The 16,948-nt window shown below is 43.6% G+C and overlaps 1 protein-coding gene across 2 annotated transcripts in view; it reads left to right on the top strand.

Annotated features, from left to right (window-relative positions):
* The window catches only part of EPHA6 (EPH receptor A6), a 1,374,331-nt gene that overhangs the window by 1,085,933 nt on the left and 271,450 nt on the right, over positions 1–16,948 (top strand). For both annotated transcript variants that reach the window (XM_082246035.1, XM_082246036.1), the window contains one exon: positions 6,247–6,372. In XM_082246035.1, the coding sequence (XP_082102161.1) occupies positions 6,247–6,372 (126 nt within the window). The remainder of the gene's footprint in view (positions 1–6,246; positions 6,373–16,948) is intronic.

Here is a 16,948-nt window from a genome sequence, read left to right as displayed (position 1 = left end):
TTCTGTACCCAAACAACATTTTTATCATTTTTTCACACAAATAGAGCTTACTTTTATTGGTATTTAATCACCACTGTGTTTTTTATTTTTTGCTAAATAAACAATTAAAAAAAAAACTTTTTGTAGCTTTGCAAACAGCTAATTTTTCTCCTTCACTGATGTGCTCTGATGAGGCTGCATTGATGGGCACTGATGAGCTGGCACTGATGGGCATTGATGGGCACTGATAGGTGACACTGATGGGCGCTGATAGGTGACACTGATGGTCACTAATGGGCACTGATAGGTGGCACCCATGGGCACTGATAGGTGGTACTGATAGACAGCACCGATGGGCAATGATAGGCAGCACTGATGGGCACTGATAGGTGGCACTGATGGGCATTAATGGGTACTGATAGGCAGTACTCATGGGCACTGATAGGCAGCACTGATAGGTGGCATTGATGGGCACTGATAGGTGGCACCGATTGGCAATAATGGACACTGATATGCAGCACTCATGGGCACTGATGGGCACTGATGGTTGACACTGATAGGCAGCACTGATGGGCACTGATAGGTGGCACTAATGGGCACTGATAGGTGGCACTGATAGGCAGCACTGATGAACACTGATAGGCGGCACTGGTGGGCACTAGTAGGTGGCACTGATTGATGACACTGATGACTTGGCACTGATAGGCACTGATTGGCAGCACTGATGGTTAATGGTAGGTGGCACTTATAGTTATGAGCACTGATAGACAGCACTGATGGGCATTGGTAGGTGGCACTGATAGGTGACAGTGATGAGGAGGAACTGATAGGCACTGATTGGCAGCACTGAAGAACACTGATTGGCAGCACATGTGGGCACAGATTGGCAGCACTGCTGGGCACAGATTGGCAGCACTGGTGGGCAATGCAGGGACTGCACTGAAAATTAGGACACTGAGAATCAGTCCCTTTTACATAAGCCTGTTATCTGATAACTGCCTTCTGTTTACATCTGTGATCAGCTGTGATTGGACACAGCTGATCACCAGGTAAAGAACCACTGATTGACTCTTTACCTCAATTTATGATTAGCAATGCCCGGAGGAAACTGCGATCACAGAGTGTGCCACCCACGCCCCACAGCAGGGGCTATCTCAGGACACCATCATATTACAGCACCCCAGAACAAGCTGGCTGCGCTGTAGCCATCATTCGACTATAGCACAGACGGCAAGTGGTTAACATCTTGTCACTCTAAAGGATAAGTTCACCTTTTGTAACATGTTACATTTTACACCCTTATTTAGGGTGTAACATAACATGTTACTTTGGAGCAGTCGAAATCCCCCTCCCCCCCCCCCCTCCCCGTGAGCAGGAGATTCTCAGAGATCTTTGAATTAATAAACTACAAGTACTGTTTGTCACTCCTGTGATGGAAAATGTCACAGATCAGCTGCAGAACTGATCTGTGCCTTACTGTTTGCATACGTTTTTTTACCTTTTGCTCCAGTAGGTCTGCTGGCATCTGTGGTTCCACAAGCTTGTGCTCTGCTCTTGCTGCACTGATTTAGCAGCTATGGGTGTTGCTTCACCTGATGGGTAATATACCTTCCTTCCTGCTTCTTTCTGTCCAGCCTCTTATGTGTCTCCCTATTTAAATCCCACTCAGACCAGTTTCTGGTTGCCTGAGCTACACTTTTTCCTGAGCCCCTTTCCCTGAAATCATCCCTAACCTGGGTCAGCACACAGCTAAAACCAAACTACCGTGAGGGGGTCACTGGCAGAACATCGGCTGGCTCTTTGATTTCACGCCCTGGGAGATTCCATGTTACCTGCTCGCCTGTGGGCTCACACCAGTAGTACCGTGACAGAAAAGATGAACAGAGATTCATCTCGGCTGAACACTAAGTTAGTTTTGCCAATTGCCCAATGTAACGGATCAACCGGCACCCCAACCTGGTACCTCCATTGACAGATGCTCCTAGTGCTTCCCGAGGGCTCCAAGTACTCCACCAGACACCATAAACACCTCAGACCCCACGAACTGCCGCAGCTTGGTTAGGGTCTCGCCGTCTCCTATGAAGGACACAGCAATCCCTTGTAGCATATTCCCCCAATGAGAGACAGGACTCTAGATTGAGGGTGAAGTATAACTCAACTTTATTGAACAAGAAACAGACTTTTATACATTTTTCCCCCACAAGGTTACCACCCAGGTGGACCCTGTTGAAAAAAGGCCCTGACCTTCACAATCCAATGAAAACAGAGTTTTACACTCCCATACAGTGTACACAAAGATATACACTGTGGGACAATCCCCCCTCCTCCTTAGCAGCCAATAGACATACACATATACATCCCATAATAAGCTTATCTTAAGGCAGACAGGGGGTGGTATTAAATCTTCATTTTTCTTCATTTTTCTATATGAAGATATGGTTGACAAATATTACTGTCCCACTTGAAGCAATCCAAACCATTAACTATTTGTCTTTCACTCATAGTGTCTGTTTGTCCTGTCACATATCTCCCCCCCCCCCCCCCCCAAGGTAGACTAACCAGGTACCAGATCTCCAATCGGTCTGTGCCTGAGTTAGTCGGGTAACAAGTCTCAAGGGGTCAATCCATCATGACAGCTTCCTTGACAAAGTTCCACATAGTTTGTAAGTTTATCCTGGCAAGGCGCATGGAGCGCTCATAGCCGATCAGTCTGTGGAAGTCTGGTTTGGGCAGGCCAGATTGGGCTTCTTGGGCACCCTGTGTCCCTAATAGACACATGGTGACTTAGACACAAGAGAGGCCTAGGGGGCTAAGAGAGCGATTTTCCATCCTCTCTAAGGTAGATTGTGTTCCACGGGCCCTCCCAATGTCTGCACTCACCCAGTACCCCAAACAAATTGTCCAGAAAACAGTGTTTCTCACCCAGCCAACCTCTGCCTCTCTCATAGAAGATACCCGCCGCTGTGGATAAGCTTGGACTGGCCCTTCTCCCGGTAGTCCTTTCAGCTTCTGGAGAGAAGACAGGGTGGTGGGGCTCACTTTCTCAGGCTGTTGGGGATCTGGGCTGACTGTCCAGCATCCCTGGGATATAAACGGGAAGACTGCAGTTCCATCCACTACCACAGGAACTCCATCTTTTGTATGTTAAGGGGAGATGCCAACCGCACTCTGCTCTGTTGCCAGCTCTTCTGCTGGGTTGGTGTCATCATTCTGCAGCACCAACTGCTGCTGGGAAGGGGAGTCAGCTTTTCCATTTACCTTACCCCCAATCTGGCGGTTGGGACAACCTTTCTCCGGTACTGTCTCCCAGATGCACACATCCTGGCTGGGGAGGGAAGACAGTTTCCTCCGCTCTGTCTAACTGTTGGGAAGAGAGGACAGCAACCTCCTCTCCCTTCTCTACCTGGGCCTCCAGAACTGCCACAGGTGTGGGGCAGAGGTCGTTGACTCTCTGTCCGGCTGCAAGCGCTTCAGCTGGGTGTAGAAGCTTCACTTCATCAGCTTGTTGCTGGAGCAAGGGGCCGATTTCCCCAGCTTCCTGGAACTCTGTAGCTTTTGCGGGTGCTGGGCAGAGGTTGGTAGCACTCTGCCCTGTTGCCAGCTCTTCTGCTGGGTTGGGGTTGGTGAATACTACCCCAAAGACCTGGTTGGGGGTCTGCTGTAGAGAGAAGGGATCGCCTACTTCCTCCTCCTGGTATTCCTGCAGGGTAGGTTGGGGATTTGGACTGGCCATCCAGCATTCCTGTAGGTCTGGTGCAGAGACCGCGGTCCCATCTGCACCATTGGGGTCAGGGCTGCTCTCTCCCTGTGGTTGGGGAATGAAGATGGCTTCCTCTTCTCCCATATCTTTATCCAGTGGCTGGACAGACGCATTCTTCCATCCAAGCTCGTCCCGTGCAGAAACAGGTGAGTCCAGGTGAGTCAGCACTTGCTGCATCTGCCATAAGACATCTGCATTCAAGACCATGGGTGCAGGTGAGCAAGAAACAGACTTTTATACATTTTCCCCCACAAGGTTACCACCCAGGTTGACCCTGTTGAAAACAGGCCCTAACATTCACAATCCAATGAAAACAGAGTTTTACACTCCCATATAGTGTACACAAAGATATACAGTGTGGGACAACCCCCCTCCCCCCCCTTAGCAGCCAATCCACATATACATCCCATAATAAGCTTATCTTAAGGCAGACAGAACAATGTGAGGTCATTAACATTTAACAATGAGACAGGCACAATCCACATTCCCTCCCAATACACAAACAATAGGGAAGTTTGCCAATGACAGTCTGTGTGTGTGTCTCTCTCACAGACAAGCACATGGAATACACTGTGTAAGGTGGTATTAAATCTTCATATTTCTATATGAAGATATGGTTGACAAATATTACTGTCCCACTTGAAGAAATCCAAACCATTATATATCTGTCTTACACTCATAGTGATGGTTAGTACCGTCACACCCAACTTCCGAACAGGCAAAATTCATGTATAAACTCAGGTTTGGACCAAATTGGCAGCTCATCTCTAATATGAACTCAGGTCCCTATGATATTAGCACTGTAGTAATAAGTCATCTGGATAATCTCTTGTTTCCAGAAATAGACTTTGAGTAATCTTTAGAGCCTCTCGTTATAAAGTCCAGAATATCTGCATCTGCTCTATGAAACTTCTATTAAAATTATTCATACATGCACAATTGACTGGAGAAATAATTGACCTTCTGATCCATCCATAATAATGCAAGCAATTCCTGCCCTGGGTGCATGAAAGTCAACTGTTATACCACCAGGTATAGTCTCCTCAGGGCAGTAGCTCACTGCGCTCTATAATAATATTCAAGCCACTTGTGTCTCTGAGTTTGTCATTTGTAGTAGATTTTCTTTGCATCGCAAATATGAAGATTTTACAGATGAATCATGAGCACCAGGAAAGGAACAAATAATTCCAAGTCAGACAAAAGTTCAAGCATGACTGTTTTTCATTTGCATCGGGTGTTATACACCAGGCTTCCTGTTACTAAACATCTACTCACAGCATAAACTACCCCTAAAAGAGCATACAATTTGATTAGTTGCAGTGGGCAACACTTTTTCTTACATGTTAAATAAAATTGTAACTATAGTAAAAGAGTGTTACAGTATATCTTTGGTTCTTTGTGCTGCCTTTTTTTTTTTTTTTTAAATCTAATATCCAACTTTTTTCTTTTTTTTTACCCTGGGCATCAGCGAACATCTCTATTGTCTCATATTGTAATAGCTTAAAGTGGTTCTAAAGCCTGGACATTTTTTACCCTAATTTATTCCCTTCATTAAAGTAAACAATGTTGTACTGTTTGTATCGCCCCTCAACCTCCCTTTATATTTAGCTGAGTACTATCTCAATTCAGAACTTTGCCCATCTGCAGTGGCTCTTTCCTCTCTCTCTCTGCTCACAGAGGCAGCAGAGGAAGCCATTGGCTCCTGCTGCTGTCTATAAAATCCTTTGAGAAGAGAATGGGGGGTGGGACTGGGCCATGCTTTGTGTGTCAATAGATGTACACAGCCTGGCTCAGGATCGAGCCCTCTTGTGTGCAACCATAGAAAATGGCTTCCTTTGGTGGCACACAGAGAAAAGGAGAAGCTAAGAATACCAACCGAGGAATGCAGAAAAGGAGGTTCTGGGCTGCTCTGTGCAAAACCATGGGTTTATGTGATAGTTGCTTGTAAATTATATTACTTACACATAAATTAAGTGTACTTCATCTAGGTGAGCATCACTGTAGAACTCCTTTATGGTGAGTGTCATTGTGGAGAATTCCCAGGCACAATAAAATGTTACAATTAAGTGGTACCTGGCATTTAATAAATCAACACAAGTCCCAGTCCAGTCATGGCAAGCTGTGGCTGTTGCAAAAGGCTGCCCTGTCACTTAAAACATGTAAAGGAATTTATGAACTGTTGTTCTTGGAACAACAACAACCATTAATAAATTACCTAGTAAATTCAATTTCCCAAAAACTTAAGACCTGGGAAAGTCAATGTAAATCCTAAAATGGTTGTGATGTTGTGTGGACTTACAGAGACATAACCTAAAAAACAGGGGCAATTTGGGAGAAATTAATGAGTGTAGTAGTGAAGTAATGTAGTTTCTCATCATTCATTTGGCATGTGCAATTGATCCACAAAAGAGAAGTGGGAACTGAAATAACTGTGTGTTGTTGAAATATACTGTATATGTGCTTAGAGATGTTTTTATAGATATTTTAGAAATGTTTGTCTTCAACAGTGAGAATTCCAGGAGCAAAAACGTACATTGATCCTGACACATATGAAGATCCTTCCTTAGCTGTACATGAATTTGCAAAAGAGATTGATCCATCCAGAATTCGAATTGAAAGGGTAATTGGAGCAGGTAAGAATGCAAGATCATTTCTTTCTATATACTGTATTCTATAAATATCCTCTACTGTGATTTAAACAGCTCAACTATTTTCACCTCACCTCCTGGCCTCATGAAAGGCCTGTTATGTATACTTGTACCTTTGCTTCTACCCAATCACCGTATCTGAAGTAGAATTTTCAGCCGCCAGCATTCTTCACCAAGATATCATTTGACTATACCCAGTGCTAGCAGGAACTGTTGTGTAACCAGGTGCCTGCCAGGTGTGTGAAGTCCCTACTCTACCCCTCAATGCTGTAAAAATTGGGAAAGTGGCACAGCTGGGGTCTGTGTGTGTCTGGTCACTCTCCCTGTCTCCTGCTGTGTTAGAGTGTGAGAGCAGTGCTGCTTGCCCTACAGCCGGATCTCTCCTCTCACTTTCCTGCTGCCGCTGCACTACACTGTGTTAGAGAGGCTTTGTGAATTATCCCCCATTCACTCCTACACCCCTCCCTCCCTGCAGCAGTGTTTGAGCCAATCAGGGGAAAGGAGGAACTTGCTATGCAGATGCCTAGGATCATGGGAACTGTAGTCCTTAAAGGAGCACAGCACAAGACAAGTAGATGGAGGATATTGGACTGTGGACTACAATATACAGGATTCCTTGTTCACAGGAGGAGGAGAGAGAAAACTTTTCCTGGGTAAATGTGCAGGCATCTGAGCAGAATAGCACGGGGAGCCAACAAGTGCAGGCCTGTAGCTGGAGTTTGTGTAGGGCACCAGGCAGACAGTGTGGGGAAACCAGTGTGAGCAGACCTGGGCTGTGCTTGCCTACACTAAGAATGGAGGATCAGAGCGAGAGACTGATCCATAGAGAGAGTTGTTGTCCCTTGGAACCCGAGTGAGGGAGACTGTTGCTGTGTGCACCCACAATTAATGCAGTAGAGACAGATCCTTACCTAACAGCCCAACAACTGTCTTTTGTGAACAGCATTAAAGAGACAGCTACATGTGCACTACCTTAAAAAAGAGCCCCAACAACAGCTGGCTAACCTTGATAATGAGGCACTAGGTACTTTAGGCATCATCATGGGTACCTCTTTGCCAGTAATGCATGTACTCACTTGCCATTAAGGCTGTGTGCGTAGAGTGCACCCAGGAACATTGTTTGAGTAGCCATTGCTAAGAATTGTAGTGAGGTTTCTTTTATGCCATTCGTGCTTTCACGGTTGATGCTATTTTTACTGATACTGTGTAGACTAGTGTAATGCCTTATTATTTTTACTATTATTATTGTTATTAGTGTAAAGCCTTATTGCAAAGTAAGTTATAGGCTGTAGGTAATCCTAACCTGTCCATCAGTTACTCTAATGTATCCTACTGTCCTGTTCTATGCACTGCATTTGTTTACCATTGAATAATACATTCATCTTATCACTTCCCAAGTTGCTTGTGTTGTATTTTCTCTGTACTACCATAAAACACATAAAACAGTAGAATATTAAAGTTTAAGCTACGCAGGTGTGAGTGGCCTATAACCAGGTGTGTTGGTGGGGACCAAGCAATCAACGCATTAATAGAGGATCCATCAGCAGCAGCAGCCCCTGCGAGGGTAAGTGCTACAGGTGTATAGCTTCTCCTATCATCGGGACCTTCAGCAAAGAGTGATCAAACTTCAGATTGCATCTAATTGGATGCGAAAAAAAACCAAACACTTATTTTTATTTAGAACGCTTCTAATTTAGGGGGCCCTCTTTCTTTTAAAAATAAGATATATTTTGACATGTGGTGTGGTCGCCCCATTGCCCTGATGGCTTGATTATCCTAATTTCTGTACATGTGAAAGGAGTGGAGCTTAATGCAATGGTATGATCTATAAAGTTTTAGGCAGCACAGTAAAAATGGAGCAAGGTTTGTAAAAAGGGTGGGGCTCTACCATAATTTTAGAAAGGCCTTTTTTTTTTTTTTTTTTTTTTTAGATTTTACTATGGCAAAGCTTGCCTCTTATAGTGATGCAAGGTAGACATAAATGGAGTACAATCTAGGTGGTCATGGCTGATGTGGCTTTGCAGCACATTTACGAAAAAATGTGTTGAGAATTCTAGCTCCGCTTTGACAGCGTTTTGTTCCTTTACAGAGATGCAGACATAAATTAAGTGCTCAACTCTACATTCATGTCTGTGAGTGAGCAAAAACCTAGTAAAGGTCCAGTTTACCACACATTCAAAGATGTAGATTGAGATGGGATTATAATGATTTCAGTAATCAGGCACCTACTTATTAAAGGTTGACTTTACCAAGCACACAAGAGAAACTGATGTTTTCAAATAATAAACCATACAGGACCTGTGTTTCCCATCCAAGAGGAATTAATTTTGTTCATTCTTCTAGACTGTATGCGCAACTTATAAAACATGTAATTTATCTGTCATTCACTTTAGATTTAAGAACCAACACCATGTACTTTGCTTATAATCAAAGAGAAATATGGGTTTTATTATCATTTTACACCGGAGAGGTATTTACTTTAAATAAGTTCTTGATTGGTATGCTTTAATTAAAAACATAAATAAATAAATAAATAAATACCAAGAAACATCCAATAGCAGATTCTGTATCTTGATGGTCTATTAACATATTCCAGGAGGTACGTCTAAACATGCCACAAGGGCTGAGCTGCCTTAAACTTTGGATGACTTTTATTCTATATAGACTGAAATAACTTTTGTATCATTTGAGAAAAGCAAAAACTGTATTGCTAAATTGAACTTTTCACCTTGTATTACTAAACTTACAAAGACTCTAATATTTAAACTGAATAGATAATAAAATAATAGAAAATAGAACTGAATGTTTTGTCTTAATTAAAAAATATATGGGATAACATACCCCCTGCTTTAAATTACAAAATTATTAGGATTTAGGATATTAGGAGTGCAGCAGCTTTATACATTCTGGAGACCATAGACTGTGTGCATTTATAAAGATCACAGATCTCCAAAATGAATCATAAAATCATAATATCTTTATATATTGCATCAGAAGTAAAAATAGCCATGTAGTACATTGCCCCAAAAGGATCTCCCTGGTTTTCACGTATACTTATTTAAGCATTAGAACCATGTATCAGAACAATTAACATCCTAGTGACCAATAAAGATATTTAAATAGAGAGAGAATATAAGAGACAATCTGTTTAATAATGAAACATTCTTTTTTTTTCTCTCTTTAAATAATAACATAATATCTCCTCCAACCCCTTGGACTTATTTAAAGTAAAATGTCTACCTCTTCTACAAACAATAAAATCGAATCTCATCATAAAAGGGTTTACCTTGTCCTGGTTCAGAAAACTCGCTGTTATTAAGATGAATGTTCTACCCCAAATACTTAATCTGATACAGACAATACCCATTTGCCCTCCACATTTATTTTTGAAGACCATCCAGGCATTATAGCCAAAGTATATATGGCAGGATTCTACCTCAAGACTAAAATACTCTTTGCTGACAACCCCTCAAACAAAAAGGTGGTCTGGGTGCCTTGTTGCAACATAAAATGTGTCTTGACAGTTAGTAAACTGGAACTGCTACAATTCCCTGAAAGATTGGGTCAGTTTGAAATTGTTACAGAGGTCCCATCAGAACTCCTCCCATGGCTACCCAGATCTATCTTGTCAGTTGAAAGAGAAGCGCTGGTTTTATACTAACATAGGTGGATGCAGCATTGGTCTGCCGCTTCTAAGACCAAGAACCAAGCAATCAAAGGCTGCTGAATGCTTGGTTCTTGATCTTGAATGAGCGGAGAGCAGTGACTGTCAGTCACCGGCTCTTTGTTTTTGCCCCTCCAGAGTTCACTGGAGAGCTGGTCTGTGGAGGGGGCAGGAGCGGCTGGCTCAGGCTCTCACTAACATGCTGAGAGGCTAAACTAGCTGCCAGTCAGGCATTTTGGTGAACCCTGACATTATTGTTGGGATCCCTGCAGAGCCTTGACCAGCTCTGTGACATCAGCTGACAGTGAACTTTAGCCCGCTGTAGGCTAAATCTGGGTCACAGGAGTGCACTCCTTTACAAACTGCAAACCATTCTGATCATGTTACCCTCGCCTTTTTTGCGGCCTATAAAACTATAAGTTCTACTTTCCTTTGGAAGAGTTTGACCCCGAATCGGGTTGTATTTAACTCGCCCTACTCAAATCCGAGGGTGAAATTGGCCTCTCAGACAATAGATACTATGCACGGGCATGTCACCTACAGTGGGTACGGAAAGTATTCAGACCCCCTTAAATTTTTCACTCTTTGTTATATTGCAGCCATTTGCTAAAATCATTTAGGTTCATTCTTCTTCCTCATGAATGTACACATAGCACCCCATACTGAACACAGAATTGTTGACATTGTTGCAGATTTATTAAAAAAGAAAAACTGAAATATCACATGGTCCTAAGTATTCAGACCCTTTGCTCAGTATTTAGTAGAAGCCCCCTTTTGACCTAATACAGCCAGGAGTCTTTTTGGGAAAGATGCAACAAGTCTTTCACACCTGGATTTGGGGATCCTCTGCCATTCCTCCTTGCAGATCCTCTCCAGTTCTGTCAGGTTGGATGATAAACGTTGGTGGACAGCTATTTTTAGCTGTCCACCAATTGGGTTTAAGTCAGGGCTCTGGCTGGGCCATTCAAGAACAGTCAAGAACAGTCACGGAGTTGTTGTGAAGTCACTCCTTCGTTATTTTAGCTGTGTGCTTAGGGTCATTGTCTTGTTGGAAGGTAAACCTTCGGCCCAGTCTGAGGTCCAGAGCACTCTTGAGAAGGTTTTTGTCCAGGATATCCCTGTACTTGGCCACATTCATCTTTCCCTCGATTGCAACCAGTCGTCCTGTCCCTGCAGCTGAAAACACCCCCACAGCATGATGCTGCCACCACCATGCTTCACTGTTGGGACTGTATTGGACAGGTGATGAGCAGTGCCTGGTTTTCTCCACACATACCGCTTAGAATTAAGGCCAAAAAGTTCTATTTTGGTCTCATCAGACCAGAGAATCTTATTTCTCACCATCTTGGAGTCCTTCAGGTGTTTTTTAGCAAACTCCATGCGGGCTTTCATGTGTCTTACACTGAGGAGAGGCTTCCGTCGGGCCACTCTGCCATAAAGCCCCGACTGGTGGAGGGCTGCAGTGATGGTTGACTTTCTACAACTTTCTCCCATCTCCTGACTGCATCTCTGGAGCTCAGCCACAGTGATCTTTGGGTTCTTCTTTACCTCTCTCACCAAGGCTCTTCTCCCCCGATAGCTCAGTTTGGCCGGACGGCCAGCTCTAGGAAGGGTTCTGGTCGTCCCAAACGTCTTCCATTTGAGGATTATGGAGGCCACTGTGCTCTTAGGAACCTTAAGTGCAGCAGAAATCTTTTTGTAACCTTGGCCAGATCTGTGCCTTGCCACAATTCTGTCTCTGAGCTCTTCAGGCAGTTCCTTTGACCTCATGATTCTCATTTGCTCTGACATGCATTGTGATCTATAAGGTCTTATATAGACAGGTGTGTGGCTTTCCTAATCAAGTCCAATCAGTATAATCAAACAGAGCTGGACTCGAATGAAGGTGTAGAACCATCTCAAGGATGATCAGAAGAAATGGAAAGCACCTGAGTTAAATATATGGGTGTCACAGCAAAGGGTCTGAATACTTAGGACCATGTGATATTTCAGTTTTTCTTTTTTAATAAATCTGCAACAATGTCAACAATTCTGTGTTTTTCTGTCAGTATGGGGTGCTGTGTGTACATTCATGAGGAAGAAGAATGAACCTAAATGATTTTAGCAAATGGCTGCAATATAACAAAGAGGGAAAAATTTAAGGGGGTCTGAATACTTTCCGTACCCACTGTAACAAGAGCCAAGGATTGGAGACTTCACGCAATATTGAAGGACTAGATGAAGTTGGAGAATGTATTGGCTATCCTTGTCTGACATTCCTAGGCATCTTAACCACTTAAGCCCGGAAGATTTTACCCCCTTCTTGACCAGGGCCTATTTTGCGATTCGGCACTGCGTGACTTTAACGGACAATTGTGCGTCATGCGACGCTGTACCTAAACTAATTTTACGTCCTTTTTTTCCCACAAACAGAGCTTTCTTTTGGTGGTATTTGATCACCTGTGCGATTTTTTGATCATGCGCTATAAACAAAAAAAGAGCGTCAATTTTGCAAAAATAACAATATTTTTCACATTTTTTTATATGAAATTTAAAAATCAAAATTTTTTAACATTTTCGGCCAATTTGTTTTATGCTACATATGTTTGGTAAAAAAAAATCGCAAAAAGCGTATTTTGATTGGTTTGCGCAAAAGTTATCGCGTTTACTAACAAAGGGAAAGATTTTTGTAATTTTTGTTGTTTTTTTTTTAACGAGTAATGGCGGCGATCTGCGATTTTTTTTGCGGGACTGCGACATTGCGGCGGACAGATCGGACCCTTGACTGACATTTTTGACACTTTTGTGTTACCAGTGACATTACTGCAGTAATCAGTGCTAGGCAGTGAAGGAGTTAACTGTATTGGAGAGGGAGGGGTTAAGTGTGTCCTAGGGGCGTGTTTCTAACTGTGATTGGATATGGCTACTGGTGTAAGAACAGAGATCAACGGTCCTACATAGTAGAACCGTGTGATCTCCATTTTTACACAGGGGAGAATGACATGCGGCTTGTTTACATTAGCCGCCTGCCTTTCTCCCTTCACGGCGAACGATCGCGAGTGACCGGCGGACATTGGGTCCGCCGGTCACAAGCACTGACTTGTTAGGGAACGAGCCGGGGCGGGCACGCACCTCAGCGGGCGCGCGCTCGCCCGCTATTGGCTCACAAGCGAGTGACAGGCTAGTGATGTACCGGTACGTCACTTTGCCTGGCCAGGGCTGACCGCCGCAGTATATGTACTTGCTGCAGTCGGCAACCCGTTAAGGAGCACCTGACAATTTGCTCCACTTTGGGAAATTTTCATGCTGTAACTCTTCGGGGTTGTCATCTTTTGCAGAGACTCCTCTGAGGCTTAATCTGGCCTTCCCACAGGGGCAGTCAAAAGCCCTTCTGGGCACAGAGTGGCAGGTCGACAATATGATAGCCCAGTAGGAAAGGGCGTTTTCTGAGTCTCGCTAATCTCGCCGGAACTTTCTACCACAAAGACCTTACCTTTTTTGTCATACATGCAGCTCCCAGACTTTCTAAATGATACGGTTCATAGAGCTGCCTTTTTAAGGCCACTGAGCACTGCATGCTGGGTCCAGCATGCAGTGCCTGGGAGAGAGAGCTTGGAAGAGAGTTTTAGGTTAATGACTATACAGTTATTAGTACCTTGTTACATAACGGCTCTCTGAACGTAAGCAGGCAATAGAACAGTTATAAACTCAGATCTTGCTGGTACAGGATTCCCCAACACTATATAAAATGTTCCCATCTGTATCCAACATGCTGGCAATATGAAAGGGAGGAGGGCTCCTTTTTAAATATATGGTGGACAAGTCACATGACAGACCCCCCCCCCCCCACACACACATCACAACCCACTTTTACATCACAAACCCCGGCCTTTCATATCCGAGTCATTTTTATTTAAACGCTTGGGCAGTTCCAGATTTCTGTGTAGACCTTCTGTATCTCCCACCCTCTTCCCTTCTATGATTTTAACAAAAGTGGCAGCGGCGGCAGCGGCAGCAGCAGCGGTGGCAGGCAAACGAATACATAAAAAAGGGGAAACCACCCTGCTATACCTTTCACCCTCTGCCATTCCAGTGCAGTGTTCTAGTGCCTAACATTCAAACACAAGAGAAAGGCACCGACAGCGGGGTGGGGGAGGGGGGGGCAGGACATTAGGTAACTATAATATAGCATTTAACCCTTGCAGTGCATGGGGTGAGCACTGCAAAGGTATTTTTGGTTTTAACCCAAAATTTTTACTTTACTGTATGTAAACCCAAAATCTGTTTGTAGTATGTTTTGGCATCATGGCAAGCTGTCCATCCAATTTAGAGGCAGTGGTTTAGTGCAACAAGAAGTGCTATTACTGGCACGATCTCTGGTAAGAAACTTTGCAACACATCTACCAAAAAAATATTTGTTATTATATACCATTAAAAATCTGTTATATGACATTATACATTACTCTCCACATAGGGGTTCACAACATGCAAAGATTCTGATTACAGTTCACATGTGGACTTGATGCATTTCGAGAATCCTTTTTCAGGGGCACATGTGACAGAATCAGTACACTGAACCCCACTCCTAATCAGGGGCTGACTGGCAACAAACCAGAGGCCCATGGTGCAGTGACTCGGCCCCCCTCCCCCTCTCCCTTTTCCTGGCCTCCTCCTGACCCCCATTCAAAACTGAAGCTTTACTCCAGGTATTCCCGATCTGGTCAGAGGGGCAGTTGGGGGGAGCTAGGACAGCTCGGTCAGGGCTGCCGGGGGGGGGAGTCTCCAGTGGGGCATGGAACCGCCTCTGCTCAGACACAGCTTACACCATCCATGCTGGAGGGGAGGTCTGCGCTCTGTACTTGTCTTCATTCCGCACTCAGTAGGTCAGCAGTGGGGACTTTTTACTTCTCTTCACCAGGAATCCTTTGGGCGTGTCTGTGGCAGAAGCGGTACAGCCTTTTATGCAGTATCAGAGTGGCCCGGGGGGCACTTTCCCCCCTGCCCCCTGGCCCAGTCCTCCCCTGCTCTTAATCTTATATAGCGTAATATCAGTCAGTAGGGTAGACTGAAATTCATAGCATGTGTATGTTGCCCATAGAGGGACTCATATCACATAAATCCAGGCTGGCTTTATGTGAACTGAATTTGTTTCTAAGATACTTATACAACTAGGGTTGATGTTCCTGGAGGGAAACGCCAAATGGAAAAGGTTTTAGGAAAACTAGAAGAATGGTCAGAACTCTGGCAACTGAAATTTAATGTGGATAAGTGCAAGATAATGCACCTGGGGCGTAAAAACCCAAGGGCAGTATATAGAATATTTGACACAGTCCTGACCTCAGTATCTGAGGAAAGGGATTTAGGAGTAATTATTTCAGAAGACTTAAAGGTGGGAAGACAATGTAATAGAGCAGCACGAAATGCCAGCAGAATGCTTGGATGTATAGGGAGAGGTATAAGCAGTAGAAAGAGAGAAGTGCTTACGCCGCTGTACAGAACACTGGTGAGACCTCACTTGGAGTATTGTGCGCAGTACTGGAGGCCATATCTCCAGAAGGATATAGATACTCTAGAGAGAGTTCAGAGAAGAGCTACTAAACTAGTACATGGATTGCAGGAAAAAACTTACCAGGAAAGGTTAAAGGACCTTAACATGTATAGCTTGGAAGAAAGAAGAGACAGAGGGGATATGATAGAAACTTTTAAATACATAAAGGGAATCAACTCGGTAAAGGAGGAGAGCATATTTAAAAGAAGAAAAACTACCACAAGAGGACACAGTTTTAAATTAGAGGGGCAAAGGTTTAAAAGTAATATGAGGAAGTATTACTTTACTGAGAGAGTAGTGGATGCATGGAATAACCTTCCTGCAGAAGTGGTAGCTGCAAATACAGTGAAGGAGTTTAAGCATGCATGGGATAGGCATAAGGCTATCCTTCATATAAGATAGGGCCAGGGACTATTCATAGGATTCAGATATATTGGGCAGACTAGATGGGCCAAATGGTTCTTATCTGCCGACACATTCTATGTTTCTATGTTTATCAGGAGCCACTTCTTTGAAATATATGTGCCTTGACTTCTTTGATTACTATGCTGTCTTTATGGTGACTTACTCACACTGGGTCTGGGTGTTTCCCCATTGGGAAGTCGGTCCTTCTATTTTAAGATTATTTGTATAGGACCATTGGCTGCTTACTGATTGTGCCTGAATTTCCCACCTGAGAGGTAGTGGCTTCACCTTTGCTTACTCATTTGCACCTCTATGGGCAATATACATCTGCTATGAGTTGCAGTCTACCCTACTGGCTGATATTACTCTATTATGGATTAGGAGTGGGTTCCAGTGTACTGTTTCTATCACATGTGCTCCTGAAAAAGGATTCACAAAATGCCTCGAGTCCACATGTGAACTGTAATTGGAATCATTGCATGTTGTGAACCCCTATGTGGAGAGTAATTTTTAATGTTGTGCAAAAGATTTTTAATGGTATATGATAAAGTTGTTTTTATGGTACTCAGTTTCTTTGCTATGTGCCCACACAAAGTCCAGGACTACATATACTGTTAATAGTTGTACAGGATTTATCAGGGATGTGGACAAATAGCACTAGCTAGCGCACACAGTCTGGGTTTTCTCCCGCTGTAGTTAATTTAAAGGAAATCTGTCATGGAACAAACCTGGAGGCTATAATTTGCGGCTTCTCCTTAGAGTGGCCAACAAAAGCAGAGAAATATGTTGGCAGTTCTGATCTTCCTCAGAAAATGTTAGTTGCCTGGTTGTCTTTGGCTTCAATACTTCCCGAAGCACTGACCCAGAACAGGCAGATCAGAAAGTCAGAGTAAAATCTGAAATCCTAATCTGTATACTTGTTCTTTAGTGAAGGATATCTGCCATTTACAAAATGGGCACACAAA

Source organism: Pelophylax lessonae (genome assembly GCF_965119305.1).
Source record: "Pelophylax lessonae genome assembly, chromosome: 2".
Lineage (NCBI taxonomy): Eukaryota > Metazoa > Chordata > Amphibia > Anura > Ranidae > Pelophylax > Pelophylax lessonae.
Note: the sequence above shows the minus strand (reverse complement) of the source record. Positions and strands in the feature narration are given on the sequence as shown.